Here is a 26,910-nt window from a genome sequence, read left to right as displayed (position 1 = left end):
TTCGTCTTTCTCATTCGCATGCTACTTCCTCGATGTAGGCACATGCAGAGACAAGTGAATACATTTACCTCTTGGTACTTATCTTCGTCTTTCTCATTCGCATGCTACTTCCTCGATGTAGGCACAGGCAGAGACAAGTGACATCGGGAACGAGTTCCAGTGGTGCCTGGAGAATAAATATGATTGTTTTTTTAATCATTTCATTTGGAGCATATCTTTATCTCCATCAACTGCATGGTATGACTTGAATTTTACATATTCTGAAAAATGGTGCAGCAAATGACCATGGTGCTGCCAGAGTTGCCATGAGCTACAGCAATGAAACAGAGCAAGCATCTGGACTTCCGGAGGTAGAGAACTCATGCAGATTGCTTTGGTGGCATCATATTATTCTGTCAAACACTCAGTTTACTGAAAATCTTTCACCAATTGGTGGCACTGCTTCTGCTACCGTGTGCCATCGGCAGAGAGAATGAATAAAACCTTGTTTGCAATGTTGTATTTCGTGCAACTATTCACTTCTGCCAGGTCATGAGCTACATGATAATACAGCTCTCACGTCCTTTTGAGCTCATATCCCATCTCGTAGACCAATTTTGCATGTAGGGGCGTGACAACCTGGTAATCATTAGGTATGAAATATCACAAAAATCTGAATGAACACAAGTGTCCATTCCACGCGCACCTGTCTGTATTTTACAATTTGATTGATGGCATTAGATCCCTGTAAAAATAACACAATAGTCCCTCAAATTGACCTGTGTTTTTAGTGAGGAGTTTCATTGTGCAAAGGTAAGCTACCATGAAACATGATTGCAGGATTTTTAACTCGCATGGCATTTAGAAGACGTTAGCAAGGCATGGACACATCATCTAGCATTATCATATAGTTCAACGGATGAGCCTGGTAAAGGTGTTTTTCCTGGCTATTTATAGTACACAAGTGCAGGAAACACACAAAAGCTGAGCACTAAACTCAGAATTGAAGTAGCCAATCAACAAAGTCGGCAGTAGAATCCAGCACAACGTCATCTAAGAACCGGAAAATGAAGAAGCAACACACATGACGACGGTGGCCAGCCGATATGGTGACAGGACTTATGGATGGTTCTCTCTCTCCCTGCAATACAGTAGCAAGAACTTCATCAATACAAATAGGAAACAATAATTGTCAGCTACAACACATGCTGATGATTTCAACAATTTTTCAGCAGAGATAATCTGTACAAATTGAAATTTAGGCTTCCCATAGTCTTAGATTCACCCATTGCTGAAGTTATTTTGACAGCATCCATGGTTACCAAGAATTATAAAAGATTCTCAGGTGTCTCGGACATCATACAGAAAAAATAACTTAGCATATGGTCGATTTTGGAATCAACGTGACAAGCAACAGTTAGGCAACAGATTAAGCTGTGAAACATTTATATTAACCTCGGGCAGACTACCATTGCCTAATTTCCCAAGACCGTCAAGTTGCTGAGGTTACTACTGGCTGAATGAAACATGATATACAAGGAAGGCACTATGGATATAATTAAGTTCAATTGATTTCCACAATTCCAGCCAGTTTGTTTAGAAGACCTAGGGGTTCTTCGATATGATGCTGATTCGCTGGGTGCCACCTACTTCTAAGGATCCATGTTGTTGGTAACTGAACAAAACCTTTCAATAATTTGACATGTAGAATCAAAATAGTGAAGGAAACAGAGCACAACGCTGGCACGCTATTATGCACTTTCAGATTGAAGAACCCACAAAGAACAATTATGTGTTGGGCTCAAACCAAGAGATCAGTTCGTCACCTTTGTGGATCGACTGGTCTCTGAGCTAATCGCAAATTTAATCGTTGCCTAGTCACGATTAGCCATCTAGTTGTACCCCAGTGACTAGACTCAACATAAAGATTTGAAAACATTGATCCATATTACTCCCAGCAACCAGCACATTCTGTTAATTCCTCAAAGGTTTCAAGAATAACATGGCAGAAACCTTAACTGCTGAAAAAAGGAGAGCAAAAGGCTGCATGAAAAAAAATTGTGCTCAAGTAAAAGTGGGAGGCAACGCTGAAGTTACCTGAGATCCAGGAACTTGGGGAATTCGGATGGAATAAAGTGTGCACATAATACTTGCTTTGTCTTGACGATGTCAGCATCAGCAGTATCATCCTCCCCTTCGAGGTATGTAATGACTGGGCCCATCACTTGCATGTTACTCAAGTCGATGGAAACTAATGAGAATCTGCCACCATCCCAGTCAAGCATTGAAAGGTGCGCAACATTGGCCTTATCCATACTCAGCAATGGGAGCATCACAATGTCACGAGGGAGACTCTCCATGGTGTTTGCATGCCATAGTTCATCTGAAGTGACAACAGCATCCTGATTCCACTCCCACGGCGTGGTGCAATTCCCTGTCATCTTCAATGTCCGGGAGGTGAGGGTGAAACCAGTGTTGGGCATCCTCGGGCCATAACATTTTCCATCATGACGGGCAACATCAACAAATACCAACCGATGGCCACCTTCAGTGACACACAAGCCACGGTACATCCCCTTGAGTGAATCGGCATCAGTCCCAGTCCCTCGGAAAGAAGTATCCAGAGGCAAGCGGATGTAGGAGACCTTGGGTCTGTCTTCAAAGACGCCGTCGAAGAAAAGGATGCCTCTACAGTAGTTAACCCAGCACAAGGCATTCTTGAAGGGAACTACACCATCCACTTCCCAGTTCAGAAAATCATAGTGTAAATCATCGTATTGGTACTGTAGCGGAAAGACCTTGGTCTCCCATTTGGCATCATCACTGCTGGACAATGACGAGCGTAGCACGCATAGCTCAGCTTGCATAGCTGATTTTTTTATGCGAGACCCTGATTTTTTTTTGCGAGGCCTGATGGCCAGATGCGCCACGGCAAACTCGTCTTCGCCATGGCACAACAGACCAACAGCCAGCACCGGAAACACGCGAGTAACTTGCATCTCAATATAAACGTTGTACTCGGTGCAGGGGGGCAGCCGTCTGAGCAGGGGTGTCTGCTGTGAGGAGGGATTAGCTATGTAGATGAAGTAATCATGCACTACCTCCCCGAAAGGCTGGGATTTGTCGACGAGGGAGTCGAGCCTGAAGAGGACGAGGTTGCGGTTGGCCGCCATGACCAGGCCCTGGCTATCCTGCTTGGGCCCTTCCGGCCACGAGAGGTAGAGGCGCGAGGGGGTGGGAGGCTCGGCGAGGATGAAGGAGACGTCGAATTGAGTGCCGGCGGAGGTGGTGCCGGAAGCGAAGGTCCTCCTGTCCTCGCGGAAGGAGGCGGGGTCGTCCCTCCGGAAGGCCAAGCGCTCCAGCATCACCCAGTTGGGTACAGCGGAGTCGCCGGCAGCGGCGGCGGCGGCGGCGGCCATGGATCTAACGGATCGGTAGACGCGGCGGCCGGATTGGGGATGGCTAGGGTTTGGGGTATGCCTCGATTTGGAGACGAGGACGACGAGAGGAGTTGGCTATTGATTCGATCTATCCTCTTCAATCTCTTGTCTCCTGCGTCTGGGCCTGGCCGGGTGGGTCTTCTTGTCCTGACGTGTCTGTATCGGCCCACATGGGATCAGCCCAGCACGTAGAAAGATTAGCCCGTCGGTTTTGAACGACCCATATGTTTTCAAGATTTGCGTTCTTCTGTTTAACATTTCATTGTGGGTCGATATGATTCTTTTTTTATCTTTTATCTGTTTCGGCCCACCTTTTAATCGATGTGTGGCGCTCTCTGTTTTTTTAAGCTCTCACGTTCACTCGTGGCTACGAGATCCATATCTCCTTCACAACCCAACCCTATATTTATTTAGCTCAAAATCATATATTACTTTTAGCCCGTGCCCATTTACTATATATAGTTTTAGTTTTGTTAATTCGTATAGTATCTCTACTTGTTAATTTATATATATGTTACTTGGGCCAAGTTGAGTCGGGCTTTAAGCCCATGTTGTAGGCGTCCCTCTCCTGGTCGTCCCCAACCCTAGCTTGCCCCTTTTTCATATAAACTTAGTAGCCTCCTCCACCTAAGAGACTCGGGTTTTGTTTAGTTCTAGTTCTCCCTTGAGAAACTGAGATTAATATATTGTAACTGTGGCGACAAGCCCTTTCACTGTGATTCAAGGCTCCTGTTCTCAATCTCCTCGATTGTGTCGATTGGTCCTTTTGAATCGAGGGCTTGAACCTTTTACTTAGATCTATTATATACATCTGCAATTTAAGATTGCGTGTTTATACTTTTTTCTTATGTTTTTCGATTCGCTTGCAGGGAAAAACTTCTTGGCGAGGTCAATCGAGTTGTGTTTGGTTGATAACCAACGGAGCAACAGTGTAGCGGTTGCAGGGGTTCGAATCGTGTCTGATTAGAAGCTCGGATTATCAGCATCGAGTTCTCCACCAATCGAATTATCCATACCTATCGGAAGATCGGGCTATTTCTGTGCTTCCAAATTTCCTGAGCAACAAAGAATAATGAGACTACTCAAGTGTGTTTGTATGCTAGACTGAGCTAGTTATCGTAATATCTTTCGTACTTTTAGCTTGATCTTGAGGCTCCTACCCATGTCGCTTGTATCATCTGCTTTAGCATGTCAGGATAGTGTGGATACCTCAGATGTTTTATAAGGTTTATTCAGATGAGAAACATGAGCTGTGGAAAACTGTACTATTCCATGCTCCCGTCTTAATACTTCTCTTGAACTTGTTCATCAATTTGTACAACGACACAAGTTTAGTCATTTCATCAAACTGTAACGTACATCTTATCAGACATCTTTCATGCTAACTTCCTCAATTTGGCTGATTGAATAGGAAGGCATGTTCCCATTTTGTTGAACTGTGGAAGCAGAAGCATGAAACTGGACAATGGATTGAAGTTGAACCTGAAGCAATGTCTACACGCTCTGAATTTCCTCCATTTAATGCATCTGGCATTGTGTTCATGGGTGACAATATGAAGGCGGGCGAGTCAGGTGGCCACGATGGCCCATTCATTGCTGTTACCACGGCCCACGGGCGTGCTGAAACCTGGGCTATTGACCAAAATGTGCCCAAACCCAAACAATCTTGTTTCTGAGATTATTGTATTCTAGCGCATCAAAGGCAAATCTTGTGTGGAACTACTTTCCTTTTTGAAATAATGAAATGATTGCAGTTTCAATGTGTAAAGTATGGTTCCTTTGAGCGAGATAATTTCAATGCTGGTGCCAGCATGCTTTCTTCACTGGGTGATACAGTTTGTGCAGCAGTTTCTGCTTCCACCTGGGTTGAACCACATGGAAGATGTACAGTCGTATCCGCATTAGCTTGGTCTTCTCCTAAGGTTAAATTTAAAAAAGGAAGTGCATACTACAGGTAAATTCTTTATTCCTAACTTGGTGACAATCATGACAAAACCAAATTGGGATTGAGACAACTCAGGTCAGTTGTTAAAAAAAATACTTCTTGATTCCTTTAGTAGAAACCTTGAAGAGTTGTTGGACAATGCATGTTAACGTTTTCCTTCATCTGCATATAACCAATGTCTCATAACTATATGCTAACCTGTTTGACTGATTACTCTCTTCAATGAGCTGTACTTTCTAGTTGCTGGAGGAACTGTTTGGATTGGTACTAATCTCTGCATGTATTGTTACTTTTTTTCCTTTCTCCAATTTTCTACTCTCAGTCGTATTTAGCCTGCAAGTAACACAAAGAGCTTGATGATTTTGGATATATACATTACTGGAATTCAGCAATTAACTTAGCATTTTCTAAGAGATTATCCTGTGTTTAGCTTCCATTTGAGTGTTCTCTTCTGGGAAGCAGTATAAAATAAATAGGCAATATGCACATTAAGTTTTCTTCTTCTGTCCTTCATTGATCCATATTCACTATAAATTCTTTATGGAGTACTGCTTTGACCATGTTACTATGAAAGCATTGCTTGAAAAATTTGTGCTGTGCATGTTGTTGATATGTAGATTCTATTTTTAATGATCAAATTATTTTGGAATAAAGTAAAGAGAAACATAATACTAGATTGATTCAAGAGCAGAATATCTCTAGATACAAATCCCAATGTTCTGATCTTCTGGGCTGTCAATTTATTGGTCTGATTACCTTCTCTCATAGAAGGTGACAATACAAAAATGATACTTTAATTTTTACAACTACTAATCTGATGATCATTTGCAACTTTCGGTATCTGTATGTTGTATTGTTTTTACTCTGAGATAGTGAAACCTTTTTATTTCCGAACATGACAGATAGTGAATCTTTGGTGGTTGATGCTGATAACAAGTCAAATTCAAGTCTCCTTGAGGACAGTGATTCATCACTTCGTGATAGCAGTTGCAATTCTACAGTTCCCCTAATCGGTTTTGACCCACATGAGATCGATGACAAAGAAAACGTTGGGAAGTTTTTGTACCTGGAAGGAATAGAGTACTTCATGTGGTGCACTTACAATGTACACTGCTATGCCTCTTTTTGCTTTTTTGGATCTGTTTCCTAAGATTGAATTAAGCATTCAACGTGATTTTGCTAGAGCTGTTTTGCGGGAAGATAACAGTAGAGTCAGATTTCTTGCTGATGGTACCTGGGGGATTCGTAAAGTAATTGGTGCTGTCGCCCGTGACCTTGGAGCACATGATCAATGGCATGAATTGAATGCTTACAACATCCATGACACAAGTTCGTGCTTCAGATTTACAGAGATTTTTCTGCAACAGGTGATATGTCATTTGGCAAGGATGTCTGGCCTGCAGTTTGTACTGCTACGGAATATATGGAACAATTTGATCATGATAGTGATGGTATGATTGAAAATGATGGATTTCCTGATCAAACTTATGATGCTTGGATAGTTCAAGGAGTAAGTGCGTACTGGTTGCCTTTGCCTTCGAACTGCACTGCAAGCTGCAGCCGCACTGGCCCGCAGCCTTGGACATGATGACTATGCTGAGAGGTGCATGGTAAGATTTGCAAAAGCTAAATCCGTATTTGAAGCCAGATTCTGGAATTGTTCATACTTCAATTATGACGGTGGAACAAGTTACAGTAGCCGTTCTATCCAGGCAGACCAGCTGGCTGGACAATGGTATACTGCATCATCCTCTATTTGATGAGGATAGGATAAAATGCACGCTTCAGAAAATATTTGACTATAATGTGATGAGGGTGAAAGGAGGACGTATGGGAGCCGTGAACGGTATGCATCCGAACGGGAAGGTAGATGAAACCTGTATGCAGTCAACGGAAATATGGACAGGAGTAACATATAGTTTAGCTGCAACGATGCTGCTTCATGGAATGGAGCATCAGGCCTTCACTGCTGCAGAAGGCATTTATATTTCAGGATGGTCTGAAGAGGGCTATGAGTATGCTTCTTGTTTTGTTTCGCTATATAGAAGTTCCAGTCCTAGCATCATTTTCCCAGTACATGATATGCATAGTAATGTGAGTAGTTCTCATATACTAGTTCGTCCTTTGAGATGACAATGGTTACGTAATAGTATGAGATAAAGTCATAAAGGGTTTAGATATTACTGTACATTTTCCTGCAGTATGCGAAGTTAATGCTGCTTAAGACTCCTAAGATTATTTATTGTTACTGGCAATGGATATAGTTCTTTTATGATCGCACTATCTTGGATTCAGCGCATTCATCGATTTGTTTCGTAATAGAAATGGAGTCACATTATTGGACCTATTTATGCTAATAATTAATAATCAATTTCCTTGACAAATTCAGGTACTGGTTTTGTCGTTGTCAAGATCAGCGGATCAAGACTTAGACTAGTAAATTTCTTTTATGCGCGTGAGCCTCAGGTGGTTGCGTGGGAGACACAGATTTAGACTGGTTCGGGCAAAGGAAGCCCTACGTCCAGTATCGAGGATGCTCGTGTTGCCCACGCGGGGGTTCTGTAGTAGGGGGTTACAGATTGGCGAGAGAGGGACTGGTCCCAAGTCTCTTTGGTTCTCGTGCTCTCAGGGAGAGTTGTGGTGTACTATGGTGTGTGGGAGAAGAAGCTGATTGACCGATCCTCCGATCCGTCGGTCCCTCGATCGAGATCCCCGGCCCTGGGTTCCTCCTTTTATATCGCAAGGGGATGGCCGGAGTTACAATAGGGATCGGGCAAAAAGGACTGTAAAGAGTAAAGCGTAGAATGGTAAAAGGTATGGCAGGAAGGAGGGGCCAGATCCTAGGCGTCCGTTGCCTCTGTCGGCCCTTGACGAGTGTTGGCGTGCATGCCGGAGGAGGAGGTCGCCCTGTGCCAAGTGTTGCTGCCTCCTGCATATAGCTACTTCGATGCTCGTAGGTATCAGGCCATGATGAGGGTGCTCCGTCGTTACAACGGCGTCTGTTAGGGAGGACGGTGGATGCCGCTGCTCAGGCGATGGCTGCCGAGAGGGAGAGCGTCACATCCGCACTGCTGGGTGCGCGGGACCCGAGGATGTGCGGGACCCGAGGACAGGCCGCTCTCTCCTTTGCTCCGGTCGGCGCAGGCCATGAGTGCCCTGTGGCGAATGGGAGCCGGCCGTCGGCACTGTAGCCTGCACAGGACGGTCGTGCATGGGCACTTGCGCCAGGTTGCGTGAGGGGCGCGGTCGCCCTGCCCTCTGCCAAATCTGCGGCACATTTATGGCGAGGCCGACGGGGGGACCCGCAGGATTTTGTCTGTCTTGCCCGTCTGGACCGTATCCGAGGGGGATGCCTCCCCGGGGGCCCCAGCGCGCCCGACCCCTTCGCTTGGGGTCGGACGAGGCGGAACCCCGTAGTGAGGGATCGGGCGCCCCCGACCCCGGGGTCGCGGTCGGGCGAGGCGGAAACCTTGCGGAGGGGGGTCGGCCGTTCCCGATCCTGGCGTCTGGATCGGGCGAGGCGGAGTTTTGATCATGTCTTGGTGGGCCTGGGCCTTCTGCGTTTGCTTCCTTAAATGTTGTCTTAGGGGATCGTTAATATTTCCCCCCAACAGGTTTCAAACTCCAGAAGCATGGACAGTGGATGGCCACTATAGGTCATTGATATACATGCGCCCGCTTGCAATCTGGGCAATGCAGTGTGCCTTGTCCCCTCGAAAGGCGGCGAAGGTTAACACAATGGACAGGGCTCACATGTCTCCAGGCACGCTCCAGTTTCTCCAGGATAGTGTCATGAAGATTACGCCCAAGAACGGTTGGTTGTTTCGGAAACACCGTATTTAACTGGGATTGTTGATATGATTTATAACTTTTATTCTACTCGTCCAATGTATGTTTCTCGAGCACCTGATGTACAAAAGGTAGAGTTTGGGTGGTGTGTAATAATCTTCTATTCTTTGAGCTTGCAGTCGTATGGTGTACCTCTTGACAGTGAGCTGAACTTTGTACATGGCTGTACAGAAAATATGTACGAGTAAAGATTATTGTGCATATAGTATCTTAAACGGAGTACTTATTTTCACGGGCTGGTCCTTGGTTTTATTTATCTATTTATCTCAAGAATGTATTTACCTCTTGGTACTTATCTTCGTCTTTCTCATTCGCATGCTACTTCCTCGATGTAGGCACATGCAGAGACAAGTGAATACATTTACCTCTTGGTACTTATCTTCGTCTTTCTCATTCGCATGCTACTTCCTCGATGTAGGCACAGGCAGAGACAAGTGACATCGGGAACGAGTTCCAGTGGTGCCTGGAGAATAAATATGATTGTTTTTTTTAATCATTTCATTTGGAGCATATCTTTATCTCCATCAACTGCATGGTATGACTTGAATTTTACATATTCTGAAAAATGGTGCAGCAAATGATCATGGTGCTGCCAGAGTTGCCATGAGCTACAGCAATGAAACAGAGCAAGCATCTGGACTTCCGTAGGTAGAGAACTCATGCAGATTGCTTTGGTGGCATCATATTGTTCTGTCAAACACTCAGTTTACTGAAAATCTTTCACCAATTGGTGGCACTGCTTCTGCTACCGTGTGCCATCGGCAGAGAGAATGAATAAAACCTTGTTTGCAATGTTGAATGAATAAAACCTTGTTTGCAATGTTGTATTTCGTGCAACTATTCACTTCTGCCAGGTCATGAGCTACATGATAATACAGCTCTCACGTCCTTTTGAGCTCATATCCCATCTCGTAGACCAATTTTGCATGTAGGGGCGTGACAACCTGGTAATCATTAGGTATGAAATATCACAAAAATCTGAATGAACACAAGTGTCCATTCCACGCGCACCTGTCTGTATTTTACAATTTGATTGATGGCATTAGATCCCTGTAAAAATAACACAATAGTCCCTCAAATTGACATGTGTTTTTAGTGAGGAGTTTCATTGTGCAAAGGTAAGCTACCATGAAACATGATTGCAGGATTTTTAACTCGCATGGCATTTAGAAGACGTTAGCAAGGCATGGACACATCATCTAGCATTATCATATAGTTCAACGGATGAGCCTGGTAAAGGTGTTTTTCCTGGCTATTTATAGTACACAAGTGCAGGGAACACACAAAAGCTGAGCACTAAACTCAGAATTGAAGTAGCCAATCAACAAAGTCGGCAGTAGAATCCAGCACAACGTCATCTAAGAACCGGAAAATGAAGAAGCAACACACATGACGACGGTGGCCAGCCGATATGGTGACAGGACTTATGGATGGTTCTCTCTCTCCCTGCAATACAGTAGCAAGAACTTCATCAATACAAATAGGAAACAATAATTGTCAGCTACAACACATGCTGATGATTTCAACAATTTTTCAGCAGAGATAATCTGTACAAATTGAAATTTAGGCTTCCCATAGTCTTAGATTCACCCATTGCTGAAGTTATTTTGACAGTATCCATGGTTACCAAGAATTATAAAAGATTCTCAGGTGTCTCGGACATCATACAGAAAAAATAACTTAGCATATGGTCGATTTTGGAATCAACGTGACAAGCAACAGTTAGGCAACAGATTAAGCTGTGAAACATTTATATTAACCTCGGGCAGACTACCATTGCCTAATTTCCCAAGACCGTCAAGTTGCTGAGGTTACTACTGGCTGAATGAAACATGATATACAAGGAAGGCACTATGGATATAATTAAGTTTAATTGATTTCCACAATTCCAGCCAGTTTGTTTAGAAGACCTAGGGGTTCTTCGATATGATGCTGATTCGCTGGGTGCCACCTACTTCTAAGGATCCATGTTGTTGGTAACTGAACAAAACCTTTCAATAATTTGACATGTAGAATCAAAATAGTGAAGGAAACAGAGCACAACGCTGGCACGCTATTATGCACTTTCAGATTGAAGAACCCACAAAGAACAATTATGTGTTGGGCTCAAACCAAGAGATCAGTTTGTCACCTTTGTGTTATACTCTATCATTCTCTACTGTAGGCAAGGGTGGATCGACTGGTCTCTGAGCTAATCGCAAATTTAATCGTTGCCTAGTCACGATTAGCCATCTAGTTGTACCCCAGTGACTAGACTCAACATAAAGATTTGAAAACATTGATCCATATTACTCCCAGCAACCAGCACATTCTGTTAATTCCTCAAAGGTTTCAAGAATAACATGGCAGAAACCTTAACTGCTGAAAAAAGGAGAGCAAAAGGCTGCATGAAAAAAAATTGTGCTCAAGTAAAAGTGGGAGGCAACGCTGAAGATACCTGAGATCCAGGAACTTGGGGAATTCGGATGGAATAAAGTGTGCACATAATACTTGCTTTGCCTTGACGATGTCAGCATCAGCAGTATCATCCTCCCCTTCGAGGTATGTAATGACTGGGCCCATCACTTGCATGTTACTCAAGTCGATGGAAACTAATGAGAATCTGCCACCATCCCAGTCAAGCATTGAAAGGTGCGCAACATTGGCCTTATCCATACTCAGCAATGGGAGCATCACAATGTCACGAGGGAGACTCTCCATGGTGTTTGCATGCCATAGTTCATCTGAAGTGACAACAGCATCCTGATTCCACTCCCACGGCGTGGTGCAATTCCCTGTCATCTTCAATGTCCGGGAGGTGAGGGTGAAACCAGTGTTGGGCATCCTTGGGCCATAACATTTTCCATCATGACGGGCAACATCAACAAATACCAACCGATGGCCACCTTCAGTGACACACAAGCCACGGTACATCCCCTTGAGTGCATCGGCATCAGTCCCAGTCCCTCGGAAAGAAGTATCCAGAGGCAAGCGGATGTAGGAGACCTTGGGTCTGTCTTCAAAGACGCCGTCGAAGAAAAGGATGCCTCTACAGTAGTTAACCCAGCACAAGGCATTCTTGAAGGGAACTACACCATTTGGCATAGTGTAAATCATCGTATTGGTACTGTAGCGGAAAGACCTTGGTCTCCCATTTGGCATCATCACTGCTGGACAATGACGAGCGTAGCACGCATAGCTCAGCTTGGATACCTAATTTTTTTTTGCGAGACCCTGATTTTTTTTTGCGTTCCCTGATGTCCAGATGCGCCACGGCAAACTCGTCTTCGCCATGGCACAACAGACCAACAGCCAGCGCCGGCAAAACGCGAGTAACTTGCCTCTCAAAATAATCGTCGTACTCGGTGCAGGGGGGCAGCCGTCTGAGCAGGGGTGTCTGCTGTGAGGAGGGATCAGCTATGTAGATGAAGTAATCATGCACTACCTCCCCGAAAGGCTCGGATTCGTCGACGAGGGAGTCGAGCCTGAGGAGGACGAGGTTGCGGTTGGCCGCCATGACCAGGCCCCGGCTCTCCTGCTTGGGCCCTTCCGGCCACGAGAGGTAGAGGCGCGAGGGGGTGGGAGGCTCGGCGAGGATGAAGGAGACGTCGAATTGAGTGCCGGCGGAGGTGGTGCCGGAAGCGAAGGTCCTCCTGTCCTCGCGGAAGGAGGCGGGGTCGTCCCTCCGGAAGACCAAGCGCTCCAGCATCACCCAGTTGGGTACAGCGGAGTCGCCGGCAGCGGCGGCGGCCATGAATCTAACGGATCGGTAGACGCGGCGGCCGGATTGGGGATGGCTAGGGTTTGGGGTATTGATTCGATCTATCCTCTTTAATCTCTTGTCTCCTGCGTCTCAGCGTCTGGGCCTGGCCGGGTGGGAAGGAGGGTGTGTGCAGGTGGGTCTTCTTCTCCTGACGCATGCAGACTGGCCGGCGCATGCAGCTGCTATTTTTTTGCATGCAGCGCATGCAGCTGCCATTTTTTTGTTTTTTTTCTGCCTGATTTTCCTTGCTGGGAGCATGCACGCGACTGCCTGCCTTTTTTTTCTGATTTTTTTCTGCAAAGCAAGCACCCTGTGGCAGGTCTCCACGGCTGCTCCGTTCGCCTCCTCCACTTGTTGCTCCATTATACACGCACGAAAAACAAGCAGAATCCTCTCTTGAACACTTGGCAAGCACCTTAGAATATATCCAACTCCCTCAGAAGTAGATCTGGACAGCAGAAAAAAGAAGGAAAAATTCATTCAGATCCTAGGAAACGCTCGGAGGCTTAGCTCCTTTTATCGCAACAGCTCACAGAACGGCACCACAAATACATTGCAAGTTCACATAGGAGTTCAAATTCACATGCATGTTCACACACAAACGTTGATATATAAAAAGATTCATGGCGGAGTCCAAATTTATAGATTCATAAGGATCACAGGCTGAACCTTCTTTTGCTCCTTGTGCTCATTGCAGGGCTAGCAGGATCCACCCTTTTGTTTTTTGGCCCATTGTAGGGCTGTCAAGTGGCAGTATAGAAATGGTGGTTTTCATTTTAGTAAGCTCCTTTTTCCTTTTGCTCTTTACCTTGACTGGAGCAGCAGTAGGCGGAGGTTCATTTGAATCTGATATTGACATGTGTATGCTAGAACTAGATTTGAACAAAAGACAACAAAATAACAGTAGCAACAAAATAGCAATAGCAGTATGACCAATTTTTTTAAATCTGTGTATTACCTTTTTGATGCTCCAGAACTAGATTTTGATGCTCCAATACTAGAAATGAGTTGGTTATCCTTACTCTTTGTACTTGTCTCCAAATTTTGGCTAACATGGCAAAAGTAAAGTGCTTCAAAACTTGCAGGTTGTAGGAAAAAGTGATAAAATCATGAGCTAATCTTGGTGGAAAAAACATAGAAGTAGCTGGTGCTTCATTGTCCAAGGCATTAAGCACATCACTTTTGCACTGCTTAGATGAATCGAAGGTATTAATTACTCACCCTTCAAGGAACTAGTCTGGCTTTGTGCCAGCATTAGCAGACCCTCCATGGCCCCCCAAGCCCGCCCGAGCATGCTCCCTGCATTTTGAATAGAACAAACATGGCTTCAATTCAATATAGCATTCATTGTTCATCTATGAGTTATTAGGAACTTAGGATATATATCCACACACTATCACTAGATTTTCGCTAAAAGATTAGCAAAACACCACCACCGATCCTTTACTTGGACAACACATCATAATTCATCAATTGTTCCACTAAAAGTTGCACTAGTTTGTTTCAGCATCATGCATGCCCACTGTATTACATTTGTAGCATTCTGCATTGCTCACGAACAAGTTAAGGTCTAAACTCTGAGTTGAACCTGCAGCCTCCGCGCCCCGCCTGGGGAGGGGGGGGGTGCCATCACGCCCTGCCATGACCATGGTGAGGAATGAAACAGAGCAACCATCTGGACTTCCGGAGGTAGAGAACTCATGCAGATTGCTTTGGTGGCATCATATTGTTCTGTCAAACACTCAGTTTACTGAAAATCTTTCACCAATTGGTGGCACTGCTTCTGCTACCGTGTGCCATCAGCAGAGAAAATGAATAAAAACCTTGTTTGCAATGTTGTATTTCGTGCAACTATTCACTTCTGCCAGGTCATGAGCTACATGATAATACAGCTCTCACGTCCTTTTGAGCTTATATCCCATCTCGTAGACCAATTTTGCATGCAGGGGCGTGACAACCTGGTAATCATTAGGTATGAAATATCACAAAAATCTGAATGAACACAAGTGTCGATTCCACGCGTACCTGTCTGTATTTTACAATTTGATTGATGGCATTAGATCCCTGTAAAAACAACGCAGTAGTCCCTCAAATTGAACTGTGGTTTAGTGAGGAGTTTCATTGTGCAAAGGTAAACTGCTACCACGAAACATGATTGCAGGATTTTTAACTCGCATGGCATGTAGAAGACGTTAGCAAGGCATGGACACATCATCTAGCATTATCATATAGTTCAACGGATGAGCCTGGTAAAGGTGTTTTTCCTGGCTATTTATAGTACACAAGTGCAGGGAACACACAAAAGCTGAGGACTAAACTCAGAATTGTAGTAGCCAATCAACAAAGTCGGCAGTAGAATCCAGCACAACAGAACTGGAAAATGAAGAAGCAACACACATGACGACGGTGGCCAGCCGATATGGTGACAGGACTTATGGATGATTCTCTCTCTTCCTGCAATACAGTAGCAAGAACTTCATCAATACAAATAGGAAACAATAATTGTCAGCTACAACACATGCTGATGATTTCAATAATTTTTTTCAACAGAGATAATCTGTACAAATCGAAATTTAGGCTTCCCATAGTCTTAGATTCACCCATTGCTGAAGTTATTTTGATAGTATCCATGGTTACCAAGAATTATAAAAGATTCTCAGGTGCCTCGGACATCATTAAGAAAAAATAACTTAGCTTATGGTCGATTTTGATCAACGTGACAAGCAACAGTTAGCAACAGAATAAGCCGTGAAACATTTATGGCCCTGTTTATATACGCTTTTCTGGAACTCGCTTACCTGGCAAGCAGGCTTATCTTAAAAGCTTGCCTGCTGTCTGGAGAATCCGCTGTCTAAATAAGCTGGGTGTTTGGCAATCCTGATTATTTTGTGTCGATTGTCTGTCCTGGCTGGTAAATTGACCTAAATGCCCCTGAGGCTCATAATAGCTCATTTTTGTTGTGAATTTGAGGAGAAGATAATAATTCCAATATTTTTGGATTTTGTAAAATAGAAATTTCATTACAATAATATGAAATTCATATGATAGATCGGTCTAGTATGGAAACATCCATCATGAGTACAACAACGAATCACGAACCATAGCGACATCAATAACATGACGCAATGCACCCATATCTAGCTCCTTCTCAACAACAACGGCAGCACGCAGGGTGAGCTCAAATGCTGCTCACGGCCAGCACTCAGCAATAGACGGCCAGCACTCACGGCCAGCACTCCGCCACCTCCTTCACAAAAAAGAACAGCAGGGCCGGCCGGAGGCCAAGCGCAGGGGGCCAAGCGTAGGGTCGGCCGGTGGCGGGCAGTGAACGGAACCGGCGGCGACGGGATCTGGGCAGGAGTGCTAGTGACCGATGGCAATGGGATCTGGACAGGATTTGTGCAGGGAAGCGGTGGAGGCAGGCGGGCGGCAGACGGAGCCGGCGCCGGCGCCGGTCGGAGGGCGACAGGCAGCGGACGGGTGAGGGTATCGGGAAAAAGCGCTTCGCTTGCCCGAGAAGCGGCCCCAAGACCGCGTAGAGAATAAGCGGGACGCTAGTTGTTTTCCAGATTGTGGGCTAAGCGGCTTGGGTGGAAAGCGGGAAAAAAGCCAGGCGTTTGGGTGGGCTTATCGCTTATTTCCATTGATAAGCAGGAAATAAGTGGATACAAAAAGGGCCTATATTAACCTCAGGCAGACTACCATTGCCTAATTTCCCAAGACCGTCAAGTTGCTGAGGTTACTACTAGCTGAATGAAACATGATATACAAGGAAGGCACTATGGATATAATTAAGTTTAATTGATTTCCACAATTCCAGCCAGTTTGTTTAGAAGACCTAGGGGTTCTTCGATATGATGCTGATTCGCTGGGTGCCACCTACTTCTAAGGATCCATGTTGTTGGTAACTGAACAAAACCTTTCAATAATTTGACATGTAGAATCAAAATAGTAAAGGAAACAGAGCATAACGCTGCCACGCTATTATGCACTTTCAGATTGAAGAACCCACAAAGAACAATTATGTGTTGGGCTCAAACCAAGAGATCAGTTCGTCACCTTTGTGTTATACTCTATCATTCACTACTATAGGCAAGGGTGGATCGACTGGTCTCAGAGCTAATTGCAATTTAATCGTTTCCTAGTCACGATTAGCCATCTAGTTGGTACCCAGCGACTAGACTCAACATAAGGATTTGAAAACATTTATCCATATTACTCCTAACAACCAACACATTCTGTTGATTCCTCAAAGGTTTCAAGAATAACATGGCAGAAACCTTAACTGCTGAAAAAAAGAGAGCAAAAGGCTGCATGAAAAAAAATTGTGCTGAAGTAAAAGTGGGAGGCAACGCTGAAGTTACCTGAGATCCAGGAACTTGGGGAATTCGGATGGAATAAAGTGTGCACATAATTCTTTCTTTGCCTTGACGATGTCAGCATCAGCAGTATCATCCTCCCCTTCGAGGTATGTAATGACTGAGCCCATCACTTGCATGTTACTCAAGTCGATGGAAACTAATGAGAATCTGCCACTATCCCAGTCAAGCAATGAAAGGTGCGCAACATTGGCCTTATCCATACTCAGCAATGGGAGCATCACAATGTCATGAGGGAGACTCTCCATGGTGTTTGCATGCCATAGTTCATCTGAAGTGACAACAACATCCTCATTCCACTCCCACGGCATGGTGCAATTCCCTGTCATCTTCAATGTCCGGGAGGTGAGGGTGAAACCAGTGTTGGGCATCCTCGGGCCATAACATTTTCCATCATGACGGGCAACATCAACAAATACCAACCGATGGCCACCTTCAGTGACACACAAGCCACGGTACATCCCCTTGAGTGCATCGGCATCAGTCCCAGTCCCTCGGAAAGAAGTATCCAGAGGCAAGCGGATGTAGGAGACCTTGGGTCTGTCTTCAAAGACGCCGTCGCAGAAAAGGATGCCTCTACAGTAGTTAACCCAGCACAAGGCATTCTTGAAGGGAACTACACCATCCACTTCCCAGTTCAGAAAATCATAGTATAAATCATCGTATTGGTACTGTAGCGGAAAGACCTTGGTCTCCCATTTGGCATCATCACTGCAGGACAATGACGAGCGTAGCACGCATAGCTCAGCTTGCATAGCTGATTTTTTTTTGCGAGACCCTGATTTTTTTTTGCGAGACCTGATGGCCAGATGCGCCACGGCAAACTCGTCTTCGCCATGGCACAACAGACCAACAGCCAGCACCGGAAACGCGCGAGTATCTTGCATCTCAAAATAAACGTTGTACTCGGTGCAGGGGGGCAGCCGTCTGAGCAGGGGTGTCTGCTGTGAGGAGGGATCAGCTATGTAGATGAAGTAATCATGCACTACCTCCCCGAAAGGCTCGGATTCGTCGACGAGGGAGTCGAGCCTGAAGAGGACGAGGTTGCGGTTGGCCGCCATGACCAGGCCCTGGCCCCCCTTCTTGGGCCCTTCCGGCCACGAGAGGTAGAGGCGCGAGGGGGTGGGAGGCTCGGCGAGGATGAAGGAGACGTCGAATTGAGTGCCGGCGGAGGTGGTGCCGGAAGCGAAGGTCCTCCTGTCCTCGCGGAAGGAGGCGGGGTCGTCCCTCCGGAAGGCCCAGCGCTCCAGCATCACCCAGTTGGGTACAGCGGAGTCGCCGGCAGCGGCGGCGGCCATGGATCTAACGGATCGGTAGACGCGGCGGCCGGATTGGGGATGGCTAGGGTTTGGGGTATGCCTCGATTTGGAGACGAGGACGACGAGAGGAGTTGGCTATTGATTCGATCTATCCTCTTTAATCTCTTGTCTCCTGCGTCTGGGCCTGGCCGGGTGGGAAGGAGGGTGTGTGCAGGTGGGTCTTCTTCTCCTGACGCATGCAGACTGGCCGGCGCATGCAGATCGCGCGGGCGCATGCAGCTGCTATTTTTTTGCATGCAGCGCATGCAGCCATTTTTTTGTTTTTTTTCTGCCTCATTTTCCTTGCTGGGAGCATGCACGCGACTGCCTGCCTTTTTTTTCTGATTTTTTTCTGCAAAGCAAGCACCCTGTGGCAGGTCTCCACGGCTGCTCCGTTCGCCTCCTTCACTTGTTGCTCCATTATACACGCACGAAAAACAAGCAGAATCCTCTCTTGAACACTTGGCAAGCACCTTAGAATATATCCAACTCCCTCAAAAGTAGATCTGGACAGCAGAAAAAAGAAGGAAACATTCATTCAGATCCTAGGAAACGCTCTGAGGCTTAGAGCAACTCCAAGAGTACTTCAAAAAATTCTTTCCCAAAACTATTTATTGAGGGTTCTTCAAAAAAAAATTCCCCCAAAAACATATCAATCCACAGCAGATCACTAATAAATAGGCCACGTCATCGTATTGGACCCATCGGAAGGGACACGTGAGCATGCGTGAATCAGGATTGGGGGAGGAATGCCAACGCTAAAATATACGCGGTGGTAGGCTGTTTTTTAGCGTTGCTAAAAAATTGGGGAAGGTTTGGGTGGACTGTTGGAGTTCGTTTTTTCTTCTTTTTTCCCTAAAACAAGTATTGGGGGTAAGATTAGCAGTCTCTTGGAGTTGCTCTTAGCTCCTTTTATCGCAACAGCTCACAGAACGGCACCACAAATACATGCAAGTTCACATAGGAGTTCAAATTCACATGCAAGTTCACACACAAAAGTTGATATATAAAAAGATTCATGGCGGAGTCCAAATTTATAGATTCATAAGATCACAGGCTGAGCCTTCTTTTGCTCCTTGTGCAAATTGCAGGGCTAGCAGGATCCACCCTTTTATTTTTTGGCCCATTGTAGGGCTGTCAAGTGGCAGTATAGAAATGGTGGTTTTCATTTTAGTAGGCTCCTTTTTCCTTTTGCTCTTTGCCTTGACTGGAGCAGTAGTAGTGTCGTTGTCGAGATTGGCGGATCAAGACTTAGACTAGTAAATTTCTTTTATGCGCGTAAGGCCTCAGGTGGTGGCGTGGGAGACACGGGTTAGACTGGTTCGGGCAAAGGAAGCCCTACGTCCAGTATCGTGGATGCTCGTATTGCCCATGCGGGGTTCTGTAGTAGGGGTTACAGATCGACGAGAGAGGGACTGGTCCCAAGTCTCTTTGTGCTTGTGCTCTCAGGGAGCGTGGTATTGTGCTATGGCTTGGGGAAGAAGAAGCCGATCCCCTCCTCCGGCCCCGGGTTCCTCCTTTTATATCGCAAGGGGAGTGGCCGGAGTTACAGCTGGGATCGGGCGAAGAGGACCGTAAAGTGTAAACGTAGTACGGTAAAAAATACGGCAGGAAGGGAGGAACAAGTTCCTAGACGCCCGACGCCTCCGCCGGCCCCTGACGAGCGCCGGCGTGCATGCCGGAGGGGGAGGCGGCCGTGTGCCAACTGTCGTCGCTCCCTACAGATAGCTCCTTCGGCATTCGTAGGCGTCGGGTTATGATGAAGGTGTTTCGTCGTTATCCTGGTGTCCGTTGGGGAGGACGGTGGATGCTACCGTTCTGATGATGGCTCCTGGAGAGAGGGCGTCACATCCTTGCTGCCGGGCGCGCGGGACCCGAGGGCGCGCGGGGCCTGAGGACAGGCCAGTCTCTCCTCCGCTCCGGTCGGCGCAGGCCATGAGTACCCTGCGGCGAATGGAAGTGAGCCGCCAGCACTGTAGCTTGTAAAGTATGGTCATGCATGGGTACTTGCGGCAGGTTGCGTGAGGAGCGCGGTCATCCTTCCCTCTGCCAGGCCTGCGGCGCATTTATGGCGAGGCCGACGGGGGGGACCCACAGGATTGTTATCTTGCCCACCTGGTCCGCATCCGAGGGGGATGCCCGCCCTGGGGGCCCTAGCGAGCCCGACCCCTGCGCTTGGGGTCGGACGAGGCGGACCCTTGTGGCGAGGGGTCGGGCGCCTCCGACCCCGGGGCCGCAGTCGGATGAGGCGGAAGCCTCGTGGAGGGCGGTCGGGCGTTCCCGACCCTGAGGACGCGGTTGGGCGAAGCGGAGTTTTGATTATGCTTAGGTGGGCCCGGGCCTTCGCGTCTGCTCCTTTAAGCGGTATTTAGGGGATCGTTAATATTTCCCCCCAACAGTAGCCCCCGAGCCTGTGGTGGAGCAAAAGTGCTCCTCCGGAGGCTTCTTTCGCCGTTTCGCCGCGGATCTTGTTTATGGTGTGCTTGCTTTTATCCCAGCTTGGCTGGGGAGCCTGCGAATCGTGACCACACGCATGGCCGCTGCTTGCGATGCTAGCCCCCGAGCCCCTGCTCGTTGCAGGAGACCGGTCGGGAGGCCAGGTTGTTGGAGGTATGCCCTAGAGGCAATCATAGAGATGATGATATTCCATTTGTATCCATGATTTGTATATTGTGTTCATTGAATATCCATTAAAGGCTACTTGAATTGATTTGCAATTATGTGAATTGTATGTGAAACTCTTTACTTGTATGGTTATTCTAAAGTTGTCCCTAGTCGGAGTTCATGTGAGGACACGCATGAATATTAGACTAGCACATGTATTAGTTGATGACTATGTTTCACAAGTCATGGACATGGAGATGTTGAACTAATAATGTGGACACATGTGGAGACATGTGCTAGGACTGATCCAACACGAGAAGTAGTTCTCTCTTTAAACAACATATACGCTTTGTCCTTAGACCTGAGACTGTCGCATGTAATCTAGATGTGGATCGACCTACTTAGGGGCTATCAAACGCTACGCCGTAACAGGGTAGTTATAAAGGTAGCTTTCGGGTTTGTCAAGAAGCATGCTATGAGACATGGCCAGTCAAGATGGGATTTGCCCCTCTCTGATTGAGAGAGATATCTCTGGGCCCCTCGAGTGATCGGATCCGAAAATGCATGGCCATGCTACGTACGGTTAAGAGTTAACCTACAAAGGGATTCCGAATCACAGGATCGAGAAAGAGCGGTCGGCTTGAAGCTAGACCAAATATCGTGAGGCAAAGGGAATAGCATGTATATTATGTTGTGATGGTTCGTCTGATATGATCTTCGTATGCGTATAGGAGTTGGCACGTCTTGCTAGAGGCCGCTACCGACTATTGGGCCGAGTAGGAGTACTCCGGCTGAAGAGGAGCGGGCTCACCGGCGTCGGGGTCATCGGAGCGTACCACGCCCGACGGGTGGCGCCGCTGATGCTCCGAATCCGGCTGCTTGCCGCCATGACCCCCGACGCCCCGACCGAGGGCCCCGTTTTGGCGACGGGTGCGCTCGCCGCTTCCGAGATCCGGCAATGGATTCGGGAGGCGTTGGAGGACAAGGACGTCGAGTACCCGATTCCCGGGCACCCGCCGATGCGCCCGGATGCGGGCTTCAAAGATTTGGTAAGGGGTTGGGGCGTCGCCCCCCCCCCCCCCCCGTTTTTTTTTTGTATCTTGCGATTGTCACTCTGACGTGGAGCTGTTTTACGTTCGTAGGGCTTGCTAACCCGGGTCGTGGACTCGCTCCCGCCGGTGCCGGAGGATGCTGAGCGGCGGACGTGCAACCGTTTCCTTGCTGAGGCGCAGAAGCGCCGTAAGGACAAGGAGACGGCGAAGAAAAGGAAGAAGGCCGCCAAGGAGTTCCAACGGCGGCGGAGGGGGCCGGTCGTGTCAGACGACGACGACGATGATGACGATGATGATGAAGAGGATGAAGATGAGGAAAATGATGAAGAGGAGGAACTGATTTCCTCCTTTCGTTCGGGCGCACTCGCCATTCGGGAGGCACCCCCGCGGACGGCCGCGGGGGGTGAAGCGGAGGAGGTGTCCGCCCAGGCTTTGGCTCCACCAGGCCCTGGGGCTGCGCCCCAGGGGCCAGTACGGCGCATCCCCCAGGAGTCGACGCGGGACGCCCCCCAGGGGCCGGCGCGGGGCGTTTCCCAGGAGCGGGCGCGGGACGCTCCCCAGGGGTCGGCAAGAGGTGCCCCCCAGGGGTCGACACGGGGCACCTTCCCGGAGCCGGCGCGGAGCTCCCCTCGGGGGTCTTTGGAGCCTGCCCCCACCACCGCTTCAGAGCCGGCGCGGGGCGCCCCCTAGGAGTCGACGCGGAACGCCTCCCAGGGGCCGGCGCGGGGCGCCTCCCAGGAGCGGGCGCGGGACGCTCCCCAGGGGTCGGCGAGGGGTGCCCCCCAGGGGTCAACACGGGGCTCCTTCCCGGAGCCAGCGCGGAGCGCCCCTCAGGGATCCTCGGAGCCTGCCCCCGCCGCCGCTTTGGAGACGGCGCGGGGCGCTCCCCAGGAGTCCGCCCAGGGCGCTCCTCGGAGGTCCGCGGAGACTGCCTCCACCGCCGTGCCCGCGACTGGAGAGCAGCGAAGCGGCGCCAAGCGGCCATTGCCGGATGCCCCGGGGTCGGCGTCGGGCTCCGAGTCGAAGGGCGCGCGCCGCCCTTGTGCTTCAAGAACGTAAGTTGGCCTTTCTTGCACCTCGTTCCTCTCCCCTTCTCACGTTCGTTCCTGCTGACGTCTGTTCGTCGATGTGCAGCGCCGCTCCTCGTGGCCTTGCCCTGCAGCTGGCGCCTAAGAAGGCGCTACGGCTGTCGTCCTCCTCCGGGGGGCGGACCGCGGTCCCGCCCGTGACGAGCGGCGGGGTCCCTGGTGAGGTCGCGTACCCCTCCGCGGAGGCGGCCCCTGCGATGGCGGCTGGCGGAGCGACGGCGGCGTCAGTCGCGGGATGGGGAGCGGACCCTATTCCGCCTTCGGTCCCCCTGGTTGCCCCTACGGTGCAGGGCACGATCCCCCCGGGTTCTCAGGGCGGGGAGGTGATCGACCTTGACGCCGACGAGGCGGAGGAGACGGCGGCGACGGGAGGTAGGGCGGATGCCCCCGCAGCCGTGGCGGGATCGGCGGCGGAGGGGACGCCTGCCCCCGAAAGTGCGGCGGCGGAGGCAACGGTGACGGAGGCGGGGACCTCCGCCCCAATTACCCCCGCGGGAGTGGCTTCGGCAGCGGAGGTGGAGGGGCCCGCTGGGGGGACTCCGGCAGGAACGGAGGAGCCTCCCCCGGTGGTTGCGGCGGCGGAGGTGGAGGGGCCCACTGGGATACCGCCGGCGGCCTCGGCAGCGACGAGCGTGCAGGTGCCGGGGCCGTCGGTAAACCCGGCGGCTTCTAGTGCAATGGTGCCGACCTTGATGGCAGCGTCAGGATCGGCTCCTGCCTCGGCCTAGTCTCCCACCGTTCCCAAGGCGTGGAGGGGGTCCGTCCTTCGCTGGTCATCCCGCGAAGACCCGCCGAGGCATCTCTTCACGCTGGACGACGCCGCGGAGTGGCACAAGTGGCAGGCGGTGCAGGGCGGCCTTGCCCACGCCCAGGCGGCTCTGTCTTCGGCGTTGGGGGTTCTGGGTAACACCGTCCTCCCTGGCAGCCAGGTATGTTGCCCCTACTGTTGGTGATCAGCACCTTCCCATTTGCTTTTTTCCCTGATGGCACGTTGCTTTGCAGGCCCTCCAAGAGTGCAGTCGGGGGAAATCTGATTTCCTCCGGCTGGAGCGGGGTCTCTGGGAGCACTTCAACGCGGAGAGGGAGCGCACCAGGGACCTGTCGCTGCAAGTCACTGCCGCCCAGGGGGTCATTCGTGACCTGCAAAGGCGTGAGGGGGCGGCGCTGGATGAGGCATGGCGATCGGACGCCAAGCTCCAAGCCGTCATTGACAAGGCTCGTCTTGACCAGGAGGTGTCCCGGGCCGCCGCTGAAAGGGCCCGCCGCGACGCTGAGGAGCTTGCTCGGTTGAGGGGGGAGTATGAAGCCCTCCAGAAGACCGTCGAGCGCGTCCGTCGCGAGCGGCACCAGGCTTTGCAAGACCGGGACGCTGAGCGGGCCAAGAAAGAGGAGGCCGAGCAGGGACTCCAGACCGCCGTGTCTCGAGGAGCCGACCGGGAGCGCAAGCTGAAGGCCATGGCTAACTGTGAGTCTCCTTTCGGTTCCCGCGTTCTCGTGGTGTCGCGGTTTGTTTTTTAACACGGCGGGCTTTTCCGAACGATTCCTACAGGTGAAATCGCCAAGCTAAAGGGCTTGCTCGACGCGGAGCGCGGTGAGCTCAGCGCCCTGTAGGATGCGGTCCGCGTCGTCTGCGCGACTTTGGCGTGGTTCCGGAGGAGGGGCCGAGCTCTCTGCCGGCTCGTGTCCTCGGGGTACGCCGTCGGCGTCGTGAGATCGCCGTGGACGCGCTTCACGTCGGCGTGCGGCGAGCCTTCGGGGTCTTCGGCTCCCATTATTCCGGCATTAACTTTGCCGGGATGAGCGAGGGGTACGCCGCCGATTACTCCGAAGCCAAGCTGGACGAGATCGATGCAGCGGTGCTTGCACCAGCGGAGGCCCTCGCAAAGCTCCTGGAAGATGAGGCCGTCCCTTCTGCCGACCCCCCGTCAAGCTAACTGTACCGAGCTGGCACCCAAAATGTAATTATGTCAGTTTCGAACTTGTTTTGTGATGGCCATACGGGCCTGTTTATGACTTCGCTGTGCGAAAGATCCCGATCCCCTTTGCTGTTCCTTTGGGCTTCAAAGTTTGGAATGCGTTGTCGGGTGCGTCAGTAAGTTTTGATGAGCGAAGGTGCCGTAGCCGCTGGGGCGTAGGTTTTTTCGTAGTCCAATCAATCTTGCCTGAGCACCGTTCGCGCATTCTTCTCTTTTTTGCGCCCAAAAGTCTAGGAAGGGAGTGTTCGGTTTGAAAAGAAAAAACGTTTCTTTTAGATGGTTCCAAGCGGCTGGGGTCGGAACCCCTGATAGCCCCCGAGGGGTATGCGGTCCTGGAGCGAGGCCAGGGTCGGATACCCCTGAGCTTAAAGGAAAAAGCCTGAACCGAGACGGCTCGGGATTTCTTTTTTCGCAGAAGAGCAAAACTGGTAGCCCCCGAGGGGTATGCGGTCCTGGAATGAGGCCAGGGTCGGATACTGTAACACCTGCCATTTTAAGTCATTAAAGTGACTTTGATGGATTGGAAGCAATTCAAGAAGAAAAGAAAAAGAAATTGGCCAAAAATCAAATTCGGGTCAAATTTGACCAAAATTTGAATTTTGAATTTGAAATTTAGAAAAATTCGGCAAAAATAAGGGATAGAAATGTAAGAGTAATTGGGACTTGAGGATCAAGGATTTGAAACAGAAATAATCCTAAATATCTCAAAGGAATTAGAGAAAGAAAATGAAAAACTGCACTTACTGTTCACCGTCCGAAAATAGAAATCCAGAAAAACAGCAGCAGAGTCCATTTTGGAAATTAAATGCTGATGAATTTTTCAAATAAGTGGATCAGGACAACTATACCATGTTGAAGTATGAACTTTGGACTCCTAGAATTGGGTGTTGTTGGCCAGGAACAGTGAAGGGAACGAATTCAAATTCAAGCTCAAAGTCTGAAAACAGCAGCATCTGGTCGACTTTGGAGTTGATTTCAGAGCAATGTAGATCCAAAGGAGTAGTCGTTCTTGAGCAAAATGGAACCCTGGGATGTTGTAGAACACAAATGGAGAGAAGTTGGACTGGAAGAAAAGGAATTGGATCACTAAATTGATTCTCCAAGTGAGATCGATGTTACTGTCAGGAGACTGACGAAACTGAATAGAAGGGTAAAAGGGTTCAGTCAATTGCCCAAGAAAAATTGAAATTTGAAGACTTTTTGATGTTTATCCCGGGCAAAGGTTTATAGATGAATTGGAAAGCTCGAGATTATCTACAACTTTGGTTAAGACGCATATGCACTGTTGGATTGGAAATCGGCCGTGGTAGAACTCTGAAGTTTCGGGCGACTAAAGAAAAGGGGGGAGGCGATGACAGAGCAGGCAGGACGTGTCGCCGCCGCCGTCGTCGGTCGCTCGCCAGCGCAACAGCTTGGCCACCTCCTCACCACGCAAGCCTATGGGTAGACCACGGTGGCAGCCATACGCGCGGTAAGTCGTTTGTATATTTACCGCTCCTGCGCCGCCGTTTCACCGCCGTTCCTTTTTACCGCCGCCAGCACCTCTGTCCAAGCCACC

The 26,910-nt window shown here is 49.0% G+C and overlaps 2 protein-coding genes and 1 pseudogene across 3 annotated transcripts; 1 reads left to right on the top strand and 2 right to left on the bottom strand.

Annotated features, from left to right (window-relative positions):
- Positions 1 to 850: 850 nt before the first annotated feature.
- LOC101754912 lies at positions 851 to 3,510 on the bottom strand. Its single transcript, XM_004972458.4, has 2 exons — positions 2,077 to 3,510; positions 851 to 1,120 (listed from the first exon to the last, which is right to left on the bottom strand). Exons 1-2 carry the CDS (start codon positions 3,396 to 3,398, stop codon positions 1,099 to 1,101), a joined length of 1,344 nt encoding a protein of 447 aa, XP_004972515.1. The 5' UTR covers positions 3,399 to 3,510; the 3' UTR covers positions 851 to 1,098.
- A 2,063-nt stretch (positions 3,511 to 5,573) lies between these two features.
- LOC101752903 lies at positions 5,574 to 9,861 on the top strand (annotated as a pseudogene).
- A 528-nt stretch (positions 9,862 to 10,389) lies between these two features.
- LOC101755316 lies at positions 10,390 to 18,745 on the bottom strand. Of its 2 annotated transcripts, XM_004972459.3 has the most exons (3): positions 17,957 to 18,743; positions 11,651 to 12,287; positions 10,390 to 10,659 (listed from the first exon to the last, which is right to left on the bottom strand). In XM_004972459.3, the coding sequence occupies exons 1-3, from the start codon at positions 18,630 to 18,632 to the stop codon at positions 10,638 to 10,640; spliced, it is 1,335 nt and encodes a 444-aa protein (XP_004972516.2). In that variant the 5' UTR covers positions 18,633 to 18,743; the 3' UTR covers positions 10,390 to 10,637. The 2 variants fall into 2 exon arrangements, with proteins under 2 accessions (XP_004972516.2, XP_022683142.1); XM_022827407.1 differs by lacking the exons at positions 10,390 to 10,659; positions 11,651 to 12,287 and adding an exon at positions 15,148 to 15,409 and having other exon boundaries at positions 17,320 to 18,745.
- Between the last annotated feature and the right edge of the window lie 8,165 nt (positions 18,746 to 26,910).

This window comes from Setaria italica, chromosome VI (assembly GCF_000263155.2).
Source record: "Setaria italica strain Yugu1 chromosome VI, Setaria_italica_v2.0, whole genome shotgun sequence".
Taxonomy (NCBI): domain Eukaryota; kingdom Viridiplantae; phylum Streptophyta; class Magnoliopsida; order Poales; family Poaceae; genus Setaria; species Setaria italica.
Note: the sequence above shows the minus strand (reverse complement) of the source record. Positions and strands in the feature narration are given on the sequence as shown.